The sequence below is a fragment of the Eschrichtius robustus genome, chromosome 7 (assembly GCF_028021215.1).
Source record: "Eschrichtius robustus isolate mEscRob2 chromosome 7, mEscRob2.pri, whole genome shotgun sequence".
Taxonomy (NCBI): Eukaryota; Metazoa; Chordata; class Mammalia; order Artiodactyla; family Eschrichtiidae; genus Eschrichtius; species Eschrichtius robustus.
In genome coordinates, this window is record NC_090830.1 from 127491994 (window position 1) to 127512317 (window position 20324).

Sequence of the window (20324 nt, forward strand, 5' to 3'; positions counted from 1 at the left end):
CTGGTACGCGGTGGTGCCATTTCCTGAGGTTGGGAGGGAAAGATGGTCTCAAGTGGACATCCAGATGGCAAAGCGCAGGGGGCCACTGGACGTGGGCCTGTTGGGCAGGGGAGAGCAAGCCTCACGACAGGCCTGCACAGGGGGCAGTGGCAGTATGACCAGCATCTGGGGGGGCACGGATGACAGCAGTCTCAGCAGTGGAGGGCGGGGTGGAAACAGTGAGGGTAGAAAACTCTTTGAAAAAGTCTGGCTACAAAGGGAGGGTTTTGCTTTTCTCATGAAGCAGGTGACTCAAGCAGTTGAAATGCTACTGAGAAGGAACAGAGGGGGGGAGGCTGGAGCCAGAGGAGCAGTGGAGGCTGCAGAGCAAAGGCCCTGAAGAAACAGGAAGGGTCGGGCTCAAGCCCAGGGCACAGCTGACTTTGCACGAAGGAGGGGAGGCCGGGCGTGTGTGGAGGTAGGTCAGCAGGTTTGGTGCCAGGAGGCCAATAGCCTTGGCTTTCACAGTGGAGGAGGAGACAGGGTCACCTGCCAGTGAGGAGAAAGAAGGAGCTGGGCAGCAGCTGGCAAAGATTTTAAGCAGCTGTCCAACAGGAGTAAGCTGAGAAGGGAAACAGGATTGCTTTGGGGGTTGGAGGCCTTCATTGGCTCCCCACATATACACCTCGAGATGGGCCATCAGTTTAATACCTGTGCCTTGGGCACATGGGCATTGGTGGACCTTTCTCCTTTGTTTTCCAATACTCAACTTTAGAAAAGTTTATTAGTTCACAGTATCCTTTCACAGGCTTGACGAATAGAAAACTGAATCTTATATCACACATGCATCCCCTCAGCAACCCCGTGTGGTGGGTTAGACAGGACAGCCCCCGTTTCTCTCCTTCCACCCAAGCTTGTTTAACCCTAGGCACGATCAGCCTCAAAACAGTCTTGGCATGTGTAATCGGAAGCCATCCTGTTGGCGCAGACACCTCTGGGGGTTCCAGGACACTTCTGGCAGGGCTGTCCAAACTGAAACCTTGGAGGAAGGTTTTCACGCAGGTACCAAACAAATTCACCTAAAACTCACCCCTACACCCCTCTGTTATAGAAGAGTTCTGTTTCTTCTGTTGCAGATTGAATTTCCTTTTCAAGCTCACTGCACTGTATCTAAAACACAAAGTTAAATTCTTAATATTCACATTAAGACGTTTTCTTGCCTTAGAAGCCAAGTTTAAAAATAAAACAACACAATTTCAGAAAGCATCTATTTCACATAACCTTTTCAGTGATGTCTAATCTATAACAAAAAAACATTAACCTAACTTCTTAAGAAATTTCTTATGGAAAATTTCAAATATAAACAAATGCTGTGGCCCATGTAATGTCCAAGGAGGTGCCCTGGGCAGGGGCCTGGCAGAATCCCTCTTAGCCTTGGGCTCTCTCTGCAAACCACCCTAGGCAGGACAGGACCACCATTCAGCTACGTCATGCCCACCTTGGACCAACAAGGTATTTTAGAAGTCCAGCAAATGCCAAGACTTGCTTGGTGGGGTTTGGGGACGGGGGTGACAGCAACAAGCATTTGAAATGTTCAGCCAAGAAATGCTAGAAATCGATATCTACTACATCAATAATGTCCTTGATACCAGCAACAAGGCTTTGCAGAGGTACTATGATCATCATCTGTCTTTAATAGAAACTAAGCCTCAGAGCGTTTAAGCAGATTGACCAGGGTCATGGAAGAGCTGGGAATCTGAGTGCAGGCAGTCCGACGCACCATAGGTCATAATACACCCTGGTCTATAGAACAGCAGCCACTAGCTGCATGTGAGCACGTAAGATTAAATTAAACTAGATTAAAAATTCAGTTCTTCAGTCACACTAGCCACGTTTCAAGTGCTCAACAGCCGCATGTGATAAGCGGCTACACACATTGGACAACACAGATATAAAACATTTCCATCACTGCGGAAAGTTCCATTGGGTGGGGTGTCGCTATAGTATATTATGAAGTATTTAAAATATCTCAAAGGTTTTTTTTTAACGTCCCAGAAAAATGCTTCAGATATATAGTTAAGAAAAACAGAATCCAAAACTGTACAAGTGACCTGGGAGATGGGATTATGCATAAATAATGTTACTTTGTTGTATACTTTTGTAAATTTCGCAGATTTTTTCGGAGAATAATTTATTTCACTCTGATAACTAGGGGAAGAAAGAGTTACACATAGATTTTTAGAGGCAGTCGAAGGGGGACACTTACCCGTCCAATCTGTGGGAATACACTAAAAGAAACTGGCACCATCAGTCCCATGACAAGAATAGTACAAGAAAGCTTTAGGGTCCACAGTGACCATGGACACTGCAGGAAAAACTGGGTCCTGTAAGAGACAAGGTACCAGGGCTTTTTTTAGAGGCCGGCCCTCTGCTCGAATGGTGTCCAATTGTCTCGCCAGCAGCTGCAGGCCCGGACTTGGTTCCCACTTGCCCCACAAACAGGCGATACTAGCAGCTGCACCCACAGAGCGCTCACTACACGTCAGGCCCGGGTCAAGCACTTCACACGCATTTGCTCATTAGATCCTCCCATGACCCTATGAGGTCTGTGTTATCATCATCCCCTTCACACGAACAAGAGGCTGCAGCCACAGACCGTGAAGTCCCTTGTCAAAAATCTCCAAATTCTTAAAAGTGAGAGGTCAGATTCTAGAGCCTGTGCTCTCCCCTGGGCTACACTGACACGGATGTGACATTCTGACCATGGCCTTTGAGAGTGTGGGAAGAAGGTGCAAGAAGCCCAGCCTGGGAGTCAGAGACCTGGGGTCCTGGGGTCCGGCTGGGGCTCGGCCACTGACAGACTGTGTGCTCTTGGGCAAGTCACTTTCCCCTTCTGAGCCTTGGGTATTTTCAGATGCAAAATGAAAGGGTTGAGTCGGAAGAGCCACGGTGGTCACTCCAGCTTGGACACCATCATGGCTGTGGGATGACATGAGGTCCTTCCAGGCACCCAAGGCCCACTGGGAAATGAGGACCATCTCTCGTCACCAGACAGCGGGTGCCATTGTGCAGGCCTCAGGGGACGAACCGCAGGACCCCCGCTTTTCCAGAAGCCCCCACTCTGAGGCCAGCCAGAGAGGTTCAGGAAGATCCCGACCCAACAGAAGTCCCCACACCCACCTAGCTGGATCGACCACGGGAAGTAACAGTTGGCTCTGCTCAGGACACTGCTACTTCCTGAAATGTGTTCCTCGTGTGGTCCTAGCAGGGACTTCCTAGCTCACCACCTGGACAGAGCAGACTGGTTCAGCACCAGGCAGGTGACCCCTCTTGGGCCAATAGAATCCTTCCTTGGGAGTTTGTGAAGTGAGTGGAAGACATTCCCTGCCTCCAAACCCCCAGGGTTTGCTGTGTTTTTCTCTCATCAGGACACTGCAAGGATATGAGCTGGGAGGTGGCTGCAGTCACGCCCCTCAACATGAAGAAGCCAGTGTGTGGTGGGAGAGAAGGAAGACAACACCCACGAAGGAGAAGAGAGGACCGTCCTGCACCAGAGCTTCTGATCAGCTGCCACAGGCAACGTACCCTGACCGTACCCAATATCTAAACCAACGCATCTCCCTTCTGCCCTAAGCTACTCACTGCAAGTGGGGCCTCTCGTACTGGCTGATCCCAGGCTCTCCTCCTAACAGGCCATGTCTCGCTTCTCAAAAGGGATGGCAGTCTACTGATTCTGGGCCACTTAAGCTAATTTAACACATGCTTGGAATGAAGGGGGAAAAAGGGGCTTGAGCAATATTCATAGCATATCAGAGCTGGGAGAACCCGCAAATCATCCACACTCATTCATTCTAGAAGCGAGGAATCGAGCCTCAGCAGGTGCCGGGACATGCCCAAGGAGCAGACGTAACTGAGGACAGGGCCTGGGCGAGATTCCAGGTTTGTTGGAATGTGCACATCGGGATTTGCACATCTGCCCTAAATCAGTCCTACTGTCTTAACTGTGATGAAGCGTGTTTAGAAGGAAGATTCCTGAAACAACTTATTCCCACCTCTCCAACCAGGTTCAGTATTTGACAAGTTTTATACAATTTTGATTGTTAAAATGTTTATTCCTACCTGGGGAGATGAGCGTACCTCTTACCTTTTAAAAAAGTATGAGAAGACTTCAGGGATAAAAGCTGAGGTCCCAAACAGCACAACTCTGGATGTTGCCGTGTCTTTAATGGCCTAGTGGAAATGAAAAGCAAGCAGCTTAGCACGTGGAGTGAGACAGTTTCCAGGCATCTCGCAACTCATGACAGAGGCTGGCAAACAGGAGCTCTCCCTTCTCTCTTAGAAAAACAATGCATGTGCAAAGAAGTGAAGGCAGCGCCTGACGTGCGCACGTACAGAGGATGCCTGGGGTTGGTGCCAGAGGAACCGGAGATGGGATTTACCTCCCTGACTCCACAGTGGTCTCCATCACTCCCACCAACCACCCCAACTAAAATACCAGGCACAAGCAAAGGCAGCTTACAGACAAATCCTTACTTAGAAGCAGATGGCAGTCCGTTTGATGGAAATGCTGGACTTGCCACTGAGGACCCTTCCAGACTAGGACTCTGCCACTGGCCTTCCTCTCCCGAACAGGCCCCCCCAGTTATTCCCACCCCTTCCAGTGGAGGAAGCCCGGCTCCGAGTGCACTGGTGTGGCATCACACCCACATGCAACATGAATATGTCTTCCTGTATGCACCCATCTTTGGCTTGTGTAATTAACAATGTGCTATAAAATTTTATTTTGTGTAAACACGTAGGTATATTTCCTACCATGTTGTCATCTTTTCTAGAATATACATTACTCTCTATATTGAACATTTAAACATATGATTGACTGGGTTATATGCACAAAATCATGCATATTTAAGAACAATGTCAGAGACTTTCAAGGGAAATTTTTGACTATAAATGACACTTGCGTGCGAACTTCAGAACCCAAGCCCTGGACAAGACGCAGCTCCACACACAGCACCGCTCAGTGCAAGATGGACAGGCTCGCTCCCCACCGCCCCCTCCCCTGAACTCTGTTCTGTGCACTTCTGTCCTCCCATGACCCCATGACCCTGTGACCCTGGGGCTACAGCCCGCTGTCTGGGCTCCTCTGCTGTACCCAGCGCGCCTGTTCTCTGCTTAGGACACTAACGCTCAGCTCATCCGATCCTCTGCGGGAATGTCCTTCCCCCACGAGGACACAGGGCGCCAAGAAAGGTGGCTTTTAAAATAAACTTTCAGGAATACAAGATAAAGTTGTTCGACTCCAGGAGGAGAAAAGTGGCTGCTGAGCAAGCTGTGTTTCGACGTCAGTGAGGCGAGGCCAGCCTCACTCCATCTGTCTCGTGTGGAAGAGAAGACATTCCAAACCAGACACCGGTCATGAGGAGACACTGCAAGACGCGTGACAGCTTGCAACTGAGTAGCTGACAAGGCCAGGCCAAGGAAAACAGCACGGACTAGGATCCTGAAATCTGATCAAAGGTGCCCCATTACAATCAGATATTGCTGGTTACGCAGTTTCTGAAACTTTAGCCAAAGAAAATAAACCTTTCGGTGACAGGGAAGTGATAAAAGAATGCTTCCGCACGGTCGCAGACACTTTATTCTTAAGAGAAAGATAAACATTTAAAAAAGAGCAGACCATCAAACCTTTCTTTTACCCTAAATTGGCCTTCATGCAAAAAAGGAAGTTTCTCTCGATGAGCTGGGCTAGGTAAGTGGGTAGCAGGACCCGAGGCTGCCTCCCCGCCCCCAGCCCCTGGAGAGGAGGGACGCTGACTGGTGAGGGTGTGGGTCTCCAGAGCCCAGCACAGCGCCCAGCAGGGAGGAGGTGCTGAGGAACAACTTGTGGATTAAACATTTGCTGTCACTCTTCTCTCCAGCTCTGTGAACAGTTCACAACAATACCCATGCCCTGCACTTAAATTTGAGTTGAAGAGAAATGCAAACATATATCCACACGAAGAGTCGTACATAAATGGTCAGAGCGGCATCACATGTAATAGCCAAAAACTGGACACAATCCAAATATCTATTGCCTGGGGAGTAGACAAGCAAAACGTGGTACAGCCATACAATGGAACACTGCTCAGCAATAAAAAGCCACACACTACTGATGCCTTAAAAGTTGGACGGACCTCAAAAGTCAAAGAATCCAGACACAAAAATATTGTATGATTCACTTGTATGAAACTTCTAGAAAAGGTAAAACCATGACGATAGAAAGCAGATCAGGGGACTTCCCTGGTGGCACAGTGGTTAAGAATCTGCCTGCCAATGCAGGGGACACAGGTTCGAGCCCTGGTCCGGGAAGATCCCACATGCCATGCAGCAACTAAGCCCGTGCGCCACAACTACTGAGCCTGCACTCTAGAGCCCATGAGCCACAACTACTGAGCCTGCACTCTAGAGCCCGTGAGCCACAACTACTGAAGCCCGCATGCCTAGAGCCCGTGCTCCGCAACAAGAGAAGCCGCCGCAATGAGAAGCCCATGCACCACAACGAAGAGTAGCCCCCGCTCGCTGCAACTAGAGAAAGCCCGCGTGCAGCAACGAAGACCCAACGCAGCCAAAAATAAATAAATAAATAAATTTAAAAGCAGATCAGTGTTTTCCTGGGGTTAGGGGTGGGAGGGAGAGTGACTGTATATGGGCACATGAAAAATTTTTAGGGTGGTGAAAATGTTCTAAAATTGGACTGTGGTGATGGTTGCACAACTGTTTGAATTTACTAAAATTCATGAAACTGTACTCTTACAATGAATTTTATACTATGTAAATTCCTCCTCAATAAAGCTGTTTAAAGATGTCTCTTTAGGGTGATTCTTTTTTTGTTTTGAATTTTATTTAATTTATTTTTTATACAGCAGGTTCTTATTAGTTATCTATTTTATACATATTAGTGTATACATGTCAGTCCCAATCTCCCAATTCATCCCACCACTACCCTACCACCACCACTTCCCCCCTTGGTGTCCATACGTTTGTGCTCTACATCTGTGTCTCTATTTCTGCCCTGCAAACTGGTTCATCTGTACCATTTTTCTAGATTCCACATATGTGCGTTAACATACAATATTTGTTTTTCTCTTTCTGGCTTACTCTGTATGACAGTCTCCAACTCCATCCACGTCTCTACAAATGACCCAATTTCGTTCCTTTTTATGGCTGAGTAATATTCCACTGTATATATGTACCACATCTTCTTTATCCATTCGTCTCTTGATGGGCTTTTAGGTTGCTTCCATGTCCTGGCTATTGCAAATAGTGCTGCAATGAACACTGGGGTGCATGTGTCTTTTTGAATTATGGTTTTCTCTGGGTATATGCCCAGTAGTGGGATTGCTGGATCATATGGTAATTTTATTTTTAGTTTTTTAAGGCACCTCCATACTGTTCTCCATAGTGGCTGTATCAATTTACATTCCCACCAACAGTGCAAGAAGGTTCCCTTTTCTCCACACCCTCCCCAGCATTTGTTGTTTGTAGCCTGTAACTGATTTCTAATCTCATAGCACTGTGGCCGGAAAAGATGCTTGATATGATTTCAATTTTCTTAAATTTACTGAGGCTTGATTTGTGACCCAAGATGTGATCTATCCTGGAGAATGTTCCGTGTGCACTTGAGAAGAAAGTGTAATCTGCTGTTTTTGGATGGAATGTCCTATAAATATCAATTAAATCTATCTGGTCTATTGTGTCATTTAAAGCTTGTGTTTCCTCATTAATTTTCTGTCTGAATGATCTGTCCATTGGTGTAAGTGAGGTGTTAAAAGTCCCCCACTATTATTTTGTTACTGTCGATTTCCTCTTTCATAGCTGTTAGCAGTTATCTTTTTTTTTTTTTATTTTTTTTATTTTTGGCTGTGTTGGGTCTTCATTTCTGTGCGAGGGCTCTCTCTAGTTGCGGCAAGCGGGGGCCACTCTTCATCGCGGTGCGCGGTCTTCTCACTATCGCGGCCTCTCTTGTTGCGGAGCACAGGCTCCAGATGCGCAGGCTCAGTAGCTGTGGCCCACGGGCCCAGTTGCTCCGCGGCATGTGGGATCCTCCCAGACCAGGGCTCGAACCCGTGTCCCCTGCACTGGCAGGCAGACCCTCAACCACTGCGCCACCAGGGAAGCCCAGCAGTTATCTTATGTATTGAGGTGCTCCTATGTTGGGTGCATATATAATTGTTATATCTTCTTCTTGGATTGATCCCTGGATCATTATGTAGTGTCCGTCCTTGTCTCTTGTAACATTCTTTATTTTAAAGTCTATTTTATCTGATATGAGTACTGCTACTCCAGCTTTCTTTTGATTTCCATTTGCATGGAATATCTTTTTCCATCCCCTCACTTTCAGTCTGTATGTGTCCCTAGGTCTGAAGTGGGTCTCTTGTAGACAGCATATATATGGGTCTTTTTTTTTGTATCCATTCAGCGAGCCTGTCTTTTGGTTGGAGCACTTAATCCATTCACATTGAAGGTAATTATCGATATGTATGTTCCTATGACCATTTTCTTAATTGTTATGGGTTTGTTTTTGTAGGTCCTTTTCTTCTCTTGTGTTTCCCACTTAGAGAAATTCCTTTAGCATTTGTTGTAGAGCTGGTTTGGTGGTGCTGAATTCTCTTAGCTTTTGCTTGTCCGTAAAGCTTTTGATTTCTCCGTCGAGTCTGAATGAGGTCCTTGCCGGGTAGCATAATCTTGGTTGTAGGTTCTTCCCTTTCATCACTTTCAATATGTTGTGCCACTCCCTTCTGGCTTGTAGAGTTTCTGCTGAGAAATCAGCTGTTAACCTTATGGGAGATCCCCTGTATGTTATTTGTCATTTTTCCCTTGTTGCTTTCAATAATTTTTCTTTGTCTTTAATTTTTGTCAATTTGATTACTATGTGGCTCGGCGTGTTTCTCCTTGGGTTTCTCCTGCCTGGGAATCTCTGCGCTTCCTGGTCTTGAGTGGCTATTTCCTTTCCCATGTTAGGGAATTTTTCAACTATAATCTCTTCAAATATTTTCTCGGGTCCTTTCTCTCTCTCTTCTCCTTCTGGGACCCCTATCATGCGAATGTTGTTGTGTTTAATGTTGTCCCAGAGGTCTCTTAGGCTGTCTTCATTTCTTTTCATTCTTTTTTCTTTATTCTGTTCTGCAGCAGTGAATTCCACCATTCTGTCTTCCAGGTCACTTACCCATTCTCTGCCTCAGTTATTCTGCTATTGATTCCTTCTAGTGTATTTTTCATTTCAGTTATTGTATTGCTCATCTATGCTTGTTTGTTCTCTAATTCTTCTAGGTGTTTGTTCTTCAGTTCTTCTAGGTCTTTGTTAAACATTTCTTGCATCTTCTCGATCTTTGCCTCCATTGTTTTTCCGAGGTCCTGGATCATCTTCACTATCATTATTCTGAATTCGTTTTCTGGAAGGTTGCCTATCTCCACTTCATTTAGTTGTTTTTCTGGGGTTTTGTCTTGCTCCTTCATCTGGTACCAAGTTCTCTGCCTTTTCATTTTGTCTATCTTTCTGTGAATGTGGTTTTCCTTCCACAGGCTGCAGAACTGTAGTTCTTCTTGCTTCTGCTGTCTGCCCTCTGGTGGACCGTTTAGGGTGGTTTCTTAAACATAGAACCTTCATTTCCAAAACAAGGTATTTTATTTCTGGCAGCAATTTCTCTCCCGTTACTTGCAATTATGATGTCCCTGTTGTAATTCATTTAGAAAGGTGGCCACTATTTCCAGACCTGCTATTAGATGGGCTGGTGGGAATACTGTAGCACGTATCCAGTGGTTTACAATTCAGCTTTGTAAATCGGTGACAGGATTTAGAGTAACATGTTTCACGAGCCAAATAATGATGTATTTAGCGATCGACTGAGAGGCCATCTTACCTGACCACCTCTCCCACCAGCATTCTGGGCAGAAGGAGGTCAAGCTGGCTCAGGGAGCCCCCTTGAACGCAGACACTGTGAGAAGCCCAGCTACTCCCTTTGCTTTGTGAGCAACTGCCTCACGTTACAGTTCTTTAGCTAAAGTCACTTCACAGAGATCAAAAAAGATCTCACTTCCTGAAAGGTATTTTTTTTTTTTTAAGTCTATACCCAAAATGAAACCATAGACTACTGCAGGTTCTTTGAGCTGAATGCAGACAGAAGCTACTGTGTTGGATTGAGCAAAAGAATAAACTATTTAACAATAAGAAGTCTTAGAAATGGAGGCCTTTTAGAGGAGTTTTAGGTCAGAGCATTGGATTTCCTCAGGCCATTCTTGACAGCAGACTGGTCCTTAAAGATGAAGACTCTAAGAAAATCCACTGGGAGGTGGACACGGAGGGCTTCTCTTAAACCCAGAGACAGTGTCCACTGACTTCCCCGAGTACAGAGCAGGCTGGGAGGGCAGATGCTGAGCTTGGGGGACAAGATCTCACCTTCAGACAGGGGCCAAACGTTTGGCGGACATCCATCTGTGACACATCTTAGGGGTCAGTTTGGCTGGGATGTAGTTCCCAGGTATTTAATCAAACACAACCGAGGTGTTGCTGTGGGGGTGTTTTGTAGATGTGACTAACATCTACAATCAGTTGACTTTAGGTAAAGGAGATTGATTACCCTCCATAGGGTGGATAGACCTCATCCAATCAGTTGGAAAGCCTTCAGAGCAAAATCTGAGGTTTCCCAAAGAAGAAATTCTGCCTCAAGACCACAGCATCAGCTCCTGACTTTCCAGCTTTCAGGCCTGCCCTACACATTCCCAGTGCAAAAACTGCACAAGCCAATTATTTAAAATAAATGTCTTACTATATATATAGATAGGTGATAGATAGATAGGCAGATATCCTATTGGTTCTGTTTCTCTGGAGAACCCAGACTAATGCATCACCTTTTAAACATCAGGGTGGGGCTTCCCTGGTGGCACAGTGGTTAAGAATCCGCCTGCCAATGCAGGGGACACGGGCTTGAGCCCTGGTCCGGGAAGATCTCACATGCCGCGGAGCAACTAAGCCTGTACGCCACAACTACTGAGCCTGAGCTCTAGAGCCCGCGAGCCACAACTACTGAGCCCTCGTGCCACAGCTACTGAAGCCCACGCACACACAGCCCGTGCTCCACAACAAGAGAAGCCACCGCACCACAGAGAAGAGTAGCCCCCGCTCACCACAACTAGAGAAAGTCCGCGTGCAACGAAGACCCAATGCAGCCAAAAATAAAAAATAAATAAATTTATAAAAAGAAAAAGATCTTACTGCAGAGAACAGATTAAAAATTTTTTTAAATTTAAAAATTAAACATCAGGGTACAAAATGTAAACTCTCTCTCTCAGCCTCCTAAGAAAAGACAGATAAGAAAAGGTTAAAGGGAGACATGAATTTGTTACCAGCTCTCAAACAGGCAATTCAATTCTTTTCCCAAAAGGCAAGCAGCTTACAGCTCCATCTCATGCGTCCCCCTACCTTTGTCCCGGCTTTTCTGGAATAGCCTATGACACTGCCTTCCTTGTCCATGACCTCAATCCCTCGCAGAGGCTCCAAACTTCTCGATGCAACCACATTCAGTCCACTGAGTTGGGCTGTGGATGTAAAGAAGAAAACACACAACAGAGAGGTAAGTGTCGGTCCAATAAAGCAACATCTTTTCCAGTGTCACGCCTGTTTCTTTGATGGTTGCACTTCCTGATCCTCGGGTGGTACTGGGCCAACCAAGCTCTCCTCTGGGCTGTGGGGTAGGGTCAGAACTGCTGGGCTCTCAGTCTTGGATCCTGACCACAAACCAGCACCAGGTTCTGACACCCCTGACAGGATTCCCGGAGAAACCCTGGGGTCCTTGAAATACGCCTACCTGCTTTGCTGAAGCTGGTTTGTTTTTTTTTTTTTTTTTAATGTTTCTTTGGCCGCGCCACGTGGAAGGTGGGATCTTAGTTCCCTGACCAGGGATCGAACCTGTGCCCCCTGCAGTGGAAGCGCAGTCTTAACCACTGGACCACCGGGGAAGTCCCTACTGAAGCTGGTTTGACCAAGTTTCCGTAACATAATTTCCCAAAGTTTACCACTGACATAATTCTGCTAACTCTTCAAGCTGCTATGATTCCCAAACCCAAATGTGGAGCGTGAACTAGTGAACTTGCAGGCTGGCAAACTTAAAACAGTTGGTTAATATCTCTGTCACTCCCTTGGAGTCAGACCACTGGGTTGGAATCCCCTAGACCACCACTTTCTCCCTGTGAAACCCCAGAAAAGTTCCCTAACCTCCCCTTGACTCAGTCTCCTCATCTGTAAATGGGAATAATAATATTACCTACCCTAAGTTGTTGTCAAGATTAAACGAAATAATACATGGATAGGGCTTGTACAGAGTCTTTCAAATGTAATTTGTGTTTCTAGGTTTGTGTTCACCCTTGGACAACTAAAGGGGTTATCTACAGAGACAAGTGTCACCTCCCAAACCAAAGACCTAACTTGGGCCTGGGGGCACCGGCAAGATGCAAACAGCGGCCCTCATCAGCCACAGGGACTTGGGTATCCCTGAAGATGGAGGGAGGCTCCCTGCTTACCGAGAATGATGACAGGAATGACGTTTCTGCTCAAAACGCTATTCAGTGAAAATCTTACTTGGAGCAAACGAGGGAATAACTAGAAAATAAGAGAGAAAAACCATTACTGCATGGGACCAGCAGAGAGCTAGTGTCAACTTACTTCCTGTTACAGGTAAGACCCCTGCAAGTGCTCTCCGTGTATTTCTTGTTTTAATTCCTGCAACACTGACGTGTTCTCCCTGATCATCAGAGGAACTCTTGGAGACTTAAGAGAGGCTAAAGAACTTGTCCAGAGTCACTAAGCCATTAAGAATTTGAGCCAAGATGTGAACCCAGGCTTACCGGACTCTGAAATCTAAATTTTCTCCCATTAGTGTCCTGACATCTAAAGCAATACACAATTTGTGTAACATATTTATAAACGTGAATAAATTTTTTTTTTTTTTCCTTTGGCTGTGCCGCGCTGCCATGTGGGATCTTAGTTTCCTGACCAGGAATCGAACCCACAGCTCCTGCGGTGGAAGCGCAGAGTCTTCACCACTGGACCACCAGGGAAGTCCCCCGGATTAATTGTTTTTAAAGATAACAGTACTGAGTCCATGCCTAGAAACGTGGAAAATAATCACACAATTTTGGGGTGATAGGATTACAGATGACTTTTATTTTCTTCTTCATGTCTTAATCACACCTTCTAAATTAAATTGGAACGTAAAATTTTCATTCTGAGGAATAAAAAAGACTTGACAGATTTTTAAAATACATACTCCAAAAAAGGTGGAAGAAGCAATCACTCCTGCTCCTAGTAATATACTCTCATGGGGTCGACGATCCTAGGGGAAAACAAAAGTTCCTATTTAGCAAATACCAGAGTTCTACCCAGGAAAGATAATTAAAACAAACACACAAGATCGCCAAAAGAAACAATATGAAATTGCATACCCTGTGGGCCTCATAATACTCACATAACTTGCATTTCCATTGACAATGTTGAAGACTGTACTGTAGGTGTAGAAGGAAACCTGCAGGAAGGCAGAGGCTAACATGTCACATTTTGGTTTCAAGCACAAAAAAATTCAATAATTATGAAATAGACAGAGTTGCTACCTGAGGTAAAATCATGGACTTTAGACTTTTTACTGGCAGCACTGACAGAAATACCTGTAAAGAAAATAAAGCAGATACGGACTACTATATGTATTATAAAATAAACAGACAAACAACAAGGACCTACTGTGTAGCACAGGGAACTAGATTCAAGAACCTGTAATAACCTACAATGGAAAAGAATCTGAAAAAAGAATAGATATATATGTATAACGGAATCACTTTGCTGTAAACCTGAAACATTGTAAATCAACTATACTCCAATTAAAAAAATAAATAAAAAAGAAAATAAAGCAGAGTTGTGAGTGTCTGGGGATAGGGAGGGCTTGTGGAGCAAAGAACTTCCCCAGGGTAGATGCAGACCTGAGACCCCAGGAGCAGGGAAAGTAGAGGAAGGTGCGATGCAGGGGGCTAGTGGGCAGTGGACAGGTGATGTTGGATGGGCACCCACGGGCACTGAGAGCCCCTGGGTGCTTCACAGTGGTCCCCATCTCCAGACAATTGAGCAGGGCAGCTAAGAAGCAGCACCTACAGGGGCAGAGGGGTGCTGTCACTTGGTGAGAGCACCTCATGAGAGCCAAGGTGGACGGCCTCGCGGGGGGCGATTCCGGTTTCCAGGGGAGGGCCTGAATGAAGGGGAGGGCTTGCGGAGAGAAGGTGACAGCCAGTGACATGGGCTTGTGCCAGGGAGCACATCTTAACTCATCAATCTGCTCCATAGTGCTTTGCACACGCTAGGTGTTCAAAGAAAGGATTACCTTATGACACTGTGTACCCTCAAGAGGCCCTGGTGCCCGGGGGGGATATGTGGGAGTGGGGTGGGGAGTGGACAAGGGTCGGAGGTGCAGGGTCCTAACCATCTATCAGGCAGTCACGGGACAGAGGTCCAGAGCTGGAGGACACCAGCCACTGAGCTTAGGAGATGGGTGGACATCTTCCTAAACCCCCAGCTTCAGAGCGGTGAGCGGCAGCTTACTCACCATGGGCGCCGTGAAAGGCAGGAGAGCTGGCAAAAAAGACAAGAGGGTCAGTGACAGCAGAGCGGGTGGAAAACCACCCACCTAAAAACCTCTTCTCAGGCCGAATGAAGGCACGGACGCCAAAGGGTACTTTTTACACATGCTTTTTTGTTCCTAATAAAAATAATAGCTGTGCATGTGGCAGAACTTTAAATCAGCACAGCAGAGTTAGATCTGACCAGGCTCCTGCTCACTGAAGGTAAGTGGTCACTTGTTCCAAGTCCTTGTTCACCCTTCCACATGAATTCAATACATCCGTGACACTGTGACTTATAATAAGACATGTATACTTGCTCTTCCTCTCTGTTCCTGGCACACAGCCTAAAACCCTTGAAATGTCCTAAGTGAGAAGGGCGACGAAGGTGAAAGGAGTGTCTCTTATTCTTCATAACAAGCCCCTTTCAACCACACCTGAGATAATGTCAATGCAGTGACCTTGGGAAAGCACCTAAGGAAGGGGGCTGGTTGCCAGGGGGACCAACCACTTGACTAGAGGGAGGCAAGGTTTTCTAAAGGTTACAAACCACTCTGAAAATTAGAATCAACTCACCTGCAGGTCGAAAAGGACCAGGGATCAGCTTGCTATTGTCAGGATGCACTGTTGACTTCAGAAGGGAAAACACAAAGGTGAGTCTGATGTTTGGTTTTGTTATCTTAGGCTAAAAATTAGGATGGGGCTGAAACTTACAAGACTTCTCTTCCAAGCTTCTTGTACCTAAAAAGAGAAAAACCAAGCAATAGCTTTTAAAGGTGGCTTAGCAGCCAGAATATCTCCTCTACAGTCTCATTTCTGGTGCCACCTTTGCTCCACCTTTCAGAGACTGGAGGGCAAACTGTTCTCTACCACACGGACCGAACAAATCAAAACAAGTGAATCAAATGAATCAAACAAATGAACTGACAGGAAGCAAAGAGAAGATCCACATGAAAATGACCAAAACATTAAAAAGCCCGAAGTCTCTAACCTGGGAGAGTCCAACACCTAACTCGTCCCTCGGGTGAGTCCCCGAATGCAGCCAGCCTCCCCTGGCTCAGAGCAGAGTGGCCTGTGTGCAGACCACGCCATTAGCCAAGTCACTTGTAACAGAGCCAGGCTGTGAGCTCAGAGGCCCCAACAAGTTCTTAGAAAAACCAAGTTTAAACGTGTGAGCTTTCCGCAGGCTGCCTGGAGGGACTGATGTCTGCGGCCTCCGGAAAGCCCTGTACACTGCAAGGTAGATAACAAACACTTGGTTTGAGTCTTTGGGCAGGACTATCACCTCACTGCCTCTAGTAGGAAGTAGCTTCTGACTCTGGAGGCCTGCCTGCGTTCTGGAATTTGCCATGGGGCTCCAGGAATCAGCTACAGAGAATCCTCACAACAGATACTGCAACTGCAAATATCTGTTGCACAGGAGGAACCCTATACCTTTTCTTCTTAATACCAGCTCCTAACACTAGTAACTAATATTAATCTGGTTTACAAGAAGGAATCCTACCTACATTTAAAAAGCTAACCCAACTGGGCAGTGTTTACAATGGCAAAATCCCACCTGATTTCACGCCATGCAAGTAAAATCACCTAAAGGCAACCCTACTCAGCCTTGAGCCAGGCACACCTGGGAACAAGAGCCATACCGTTTTGTCCTCCAAGTCACTTCTGGATGCATCTTCATGTGTTAACAATAGCTGCCTTGATTTTTCTATTTTTTCCTATAATCAGAGATAAGGAAATCAAGCAATGATCTCAACATTGTTCAGATTTATCCACAGATTTAAGCAGCACATGCTCACTCACACCTGATTTTAATTTTAAAGCAACGTGTAGCTAAGGCTCTGTACCCCCTGAGTTTCCATTAGATAGTCCTGTGTGTCATTCAGATTCAGACCACCCAGGTTCTTTTTTTTTTTTTTTTTTTTAATTTTTATTTATTTATTTTTTGGCCACACCTTGCGGTACGTGGGATCTTAGTTCCCCAACCAGGGACTGAACCCCCACCCCCTGCATTGGAAGCTTGGAGTCTTAACCACTGGACCACCAGGGAAGTCCCCCACCCTGCTTCTTAGACAGCTCCAGCGGCTTACCCCACTGTTGCTGCCACCTGCCCCATCCCCTCCACCAGTTCCTCTCCGACTGTCACCATCCTCCTGACTACACAGGTCAGAAACCTGGAAGTCCCTTCTCTCTCTCTCATACCCACATCTAATCAGTTTAGTCTTATTTTCTCTCTTCTTTTTTACTTAATCTGAGAAAAAAAATTAAATAAGGAAATTTAAAAAATGATTACATACAATCCCCTCACCCAGAATTAACAACTGTGAACATTCAGTTATATTTGTTTCTAATTTTTTCCCCCAAAAGATCCATCACCCCCAGTCTCAATTTCCTCCCCATTCTATCAGAGGTAACCACTATTATGAATTCAAGGTATAAACTTCCAGCCCATTGTTCGTATCTGTACATACATGAATACATGTATCCATAAAACAAATATGTAGTTTCGATTTTTTATGTTGTAATTTGCATAAATGCTGTACTATATGCATCTTGAGTTCTTTACAAAACATCATGGATACCATGTTTTTCCATTTAAGATCACACATATCGTATGTTTCCACTTCATATCATAGGTTGATCACCAGATCATCATTTTTAACAGCTGATCAGTATTCCACTGCATGAATATACTACATTATACTTCTCTATTTCCCTACTGACGGGCATTCAGCTTGTTTCTTGTTTTTCTCTATTATAAACAAGACTATACGGAACACTTGAGCACAAGGACAGGAGCATCCCTGTGGATCTGGCCCCGAGGATCATTGCTGGTGACAGGGTCTCTCCTCCTCTCCATCCCTCAGCCACACCTGGTTCAAACTCTCATCTTTCACTCGGACCGCTGAGCCATCCATCCCCTGAACTGCTCACAGTCTGGTCCCTTCTGGTTACTCACCACATGGCTAGGTACAAACCCCCCTCGTCTGAATGACACACAAGGACCTTCAAGAAGTGCCTGGTTCACCTGAATTAAAATAAAAGCCCCAGTAGGACTTCCGTGGCAGTCCAGTGGATAAGACTGTGCTTCCACTGCAGGGGACACAGGTTCGATCCCTGGTCAGGGAACTAAGATCTCACATGCTGCGCAGCACGGCAGAAAAAACAAAAAACAAAAAACCCTAGTAACTGGGTGACCTGGCCCACCTGGCCCACCCTCCCCCATTTCGCTTACAGTCCGCTCTTCCTGACATTTCCTCCCTGGCCCTCCCTCCCTCCCTGCCTTCTCTAAACAACCTCCCCCAATTCCTTGCTATACCTTGCCCTTAGAACCCTAGGTCAAGGTCTGCAACTAGCTTTGCCAGTCTGTCCTCCATTACCAGGGAGGTTTGTTTGGATCCCCTTTGTTACTACCTGTTAAATAGATGTCTGCTTTTATGTACCACCCTTCCAATCCAACAAGCTCATTCGCAAGGAATAAAAACATGATAACATATATGAATTCTGTTATCTCAACTGCTTTCAAAAGGGACACACAGTCTTCACGTTTCAGAATAAAATGTGAAATTCACTATCTCTGAAAACAAGAAAATACTTACAATTGAAACGACCAAATTTGTAGGATCCAATAATTCTGTCCACTGAAGAAATCTTTGAATAAAAGACTTAAGAGGGGCAAGAGCACCAGAGAGGTTACTGGCAGCAGAAAAACCAAGATACACGATAATAATAACAGTTAACATTATTTTTGAGAACCTAATAGGGCCTTCTTCTTGCAGCATCTCCTGGAATCCTCACAACATCCCCATCTTACAGATGAGGAAACTGAGGCTTCCAAGGACTCATGAATGGATTCAAGGAAACCCAACCAGGAAATGACCCAATGGCCTGTGCTCTTAACCACTCCAATATCAAAGTGCTCTTGAGGGTTAAAAGCCCAGACTTTGGGGTCAAATGGGCCTATGTTGACACCCCATATATGACCTTGAAGCACTACCTAGAAAGGTCTCAGAATCTGTTTCTTCACCCTCCTGTGGTGGTTATAAGGCTTAACTCTAGTCATAACGAGTTAGACATAAAGACACCCCAGTGAAGGCTCAATAAAGGCAGTTCACATATGGAGAAAGCAGGCACGGTTTGCTCCCAAAAGTCCCCAAATTTTGCAGTGGTTTCAGCTTTGAGGTCTGGCTCTGCCAGGACACCTGGAGTACCCTGTCCTTCCTCAACATCCCCACCTAAGAGAACCAGGCTAGGCTCTACTTTAGGTAAAGGCTGAAAGAGAACACTCTATAACTGTGCTGTCCAATTAGCCACATGTGGCCAGGCTAAATTGAGAGTGCTGTATGTGTAAAAACATACACGGGATTTCGAAGACTTCCTACAGAAAAGGATGTAAAATATCTCATTCATAATTTTCTATATCGACTACATGTTGAAATATTAATATTTATATCTTTTGGGCTAAATGCAATATATTATTAAAATTTAAATTTTAAAAGCCATGTTTTTTAATGTGGATACTAGAAAATCTGGAATTACCTATGCGGCTCCCATCCTGTCCCTACTGGACAGCGCCGCCCAGCCCCACTCTGAGATGGGGCCTAGGTTACTTTCCGGCCATGGCGGCTTCCCGCAGCCCCGAGTCTCACTGTCCGTTGGCTGAGCCTACAGACTCAGGGAAGCTGGGGCCTCCTGGGAGGACCTGTTCCTCTCCAACCTGATGCTCAGCAACAGCTTAGGCAGCGGAAGGCAGACCCCTGAGTGGTGGGGAGTGACTCCTCAGTTCGTGCGATCTGCAGGGGGATACTGTGCGACCCTCGCTAGCGAGACCTGCGGCAGAGGCCACGCACGGTAACAGCCATGGCCGTCGGCATCCGGCAAGCTTGGGTTTCCTTCGTCCCCTCCCGGGGTCTGAGATGGGAAGGCGGGTGCTGCGACCACGTGGCCTGCCCAAGGTCACCGCGGCCAGCTGCGACTCCACGCCGCGCGGCCCACGCCCTCCCCGTCCCCAGACGCGCCAGGCCCGGGCCGTACTTGGCGTTCGGTGATCCAGAAGCGCACGTTGGGCTCCATGCGGGCTGCGGCGCCGCTGCACCCTAGGAGCCGCCCGGCCCCCGCGCTTCTTCCTCCTGCTTGCTCCTCTTCCTGAGACCTACGAGGAGCTGCCGGGAAAGGCCGCGACCGCCCGGCCCGGCGCGGAGGAGGAGCCGGGCGGCGAGCCCCGCCCCGGGCGCGCGCGTCCCCTATCCCCGCTCCCGGGGCCGCGCGCCCGCCGCTCCTCCGCGTCACGCGCCCGCTGTTCCCGCGCCCGGGTCCCCGCACGCCCGCTGCTCGGCGTTACCACGCGCCAGCGCCCCGGGCCCCGCGCGCCCGCTGTTGCCGTGAGCCCACCTCTCCCACAGGTCAAGGCCTCCCACCCTTGCTTCGCCCTTTCGGGTAGCCTGGTCGCCTCCAGGCCTAGAGGGGTCACCTATGGAACCCCCAGATCACGGTACCTACCGCGAAGACCCGATCAGGTGGCGTGTGGCGCCTTCCACAGCCTCGCCCTGCGCTCCTGCAGCGTCCAACCCCCGCCCAGCACAGGCTTTTGGATATCACCCTCGAAAATCCCTTCAATTGCACCTAAAGTCCAGCGTACACGGGATCAGGGGTAGTCAGGACTCGCTACATAATTTGCGTGGCCCAGTGAAAAATGAAAACGTGGCGCCCCT

At 46.9% G+C, this 20324-nt stretch overlaps 1 protein-coding gene across 3 annotated transcripts in view; it reads right to left on the reverse strand.

Annotated features, from left to right (window-relative positions):
- The window catches only part of SFXN4 (sideroflexin 4), a 24335-nt gene extending 4522 nt beyond the window's left edge, over positions 1–19813 (reverse strand). Inside the window, exons 1-14 of one of the 3 annotated variants that reach the window (XM_068548642.1) lie at positions 19648–19813; positions 18213–18278; positions 16257–16331; positions 15328–15354; positions 15190–15244; positions 14601–14626; positions 13621–13674; positions 13479–13535; positions 13281–13346; positions 12535–12613; positions 11438–11553; positions 4124–4209; positions 2246–2363; positions 745–1149 (exon numbers count right to left, since the gene is read on the reverse strand). In XM_068548642.1, the coding sequence (XP_068404743.1) occupies positions 1072–1149; positions 2246–2363; positions 4124–4209; positions 11438–11553; positions 12535–12613; positions 13281–13346; positions 13479–13535; positions 13621–13674; positions 14601–14626; positions 15190–15244; positions 15328–15354; positions 16257–16331; positions 18213–18278; positions 19648–19686 (942 nt within the window). In that variant the 5' untranslated portion in view covers positions 19687–19813 and the 3' untranslated portion in view covers positions 745–1071. Of the gene's footprint in view, positions 1–744; positions 1150–2245; positions 2364–4123; positions 4210–11437; positions 11554–12534; positions 12614–13280; positions 13347–13478; positions 13536–13620; positions 13675–14600; positions 14627–15189; positions 15245–15327; positions 15355–16256; positions 16332–18212; positions 19028–19647 lie in introns of those variants that run through there. The other 2 variants (XM_068548641.1, XM_068548640.1) reach the window with 2 other exon arrangements.
- Positions 19814–20324: the final 511 nt, after the last annotated feature.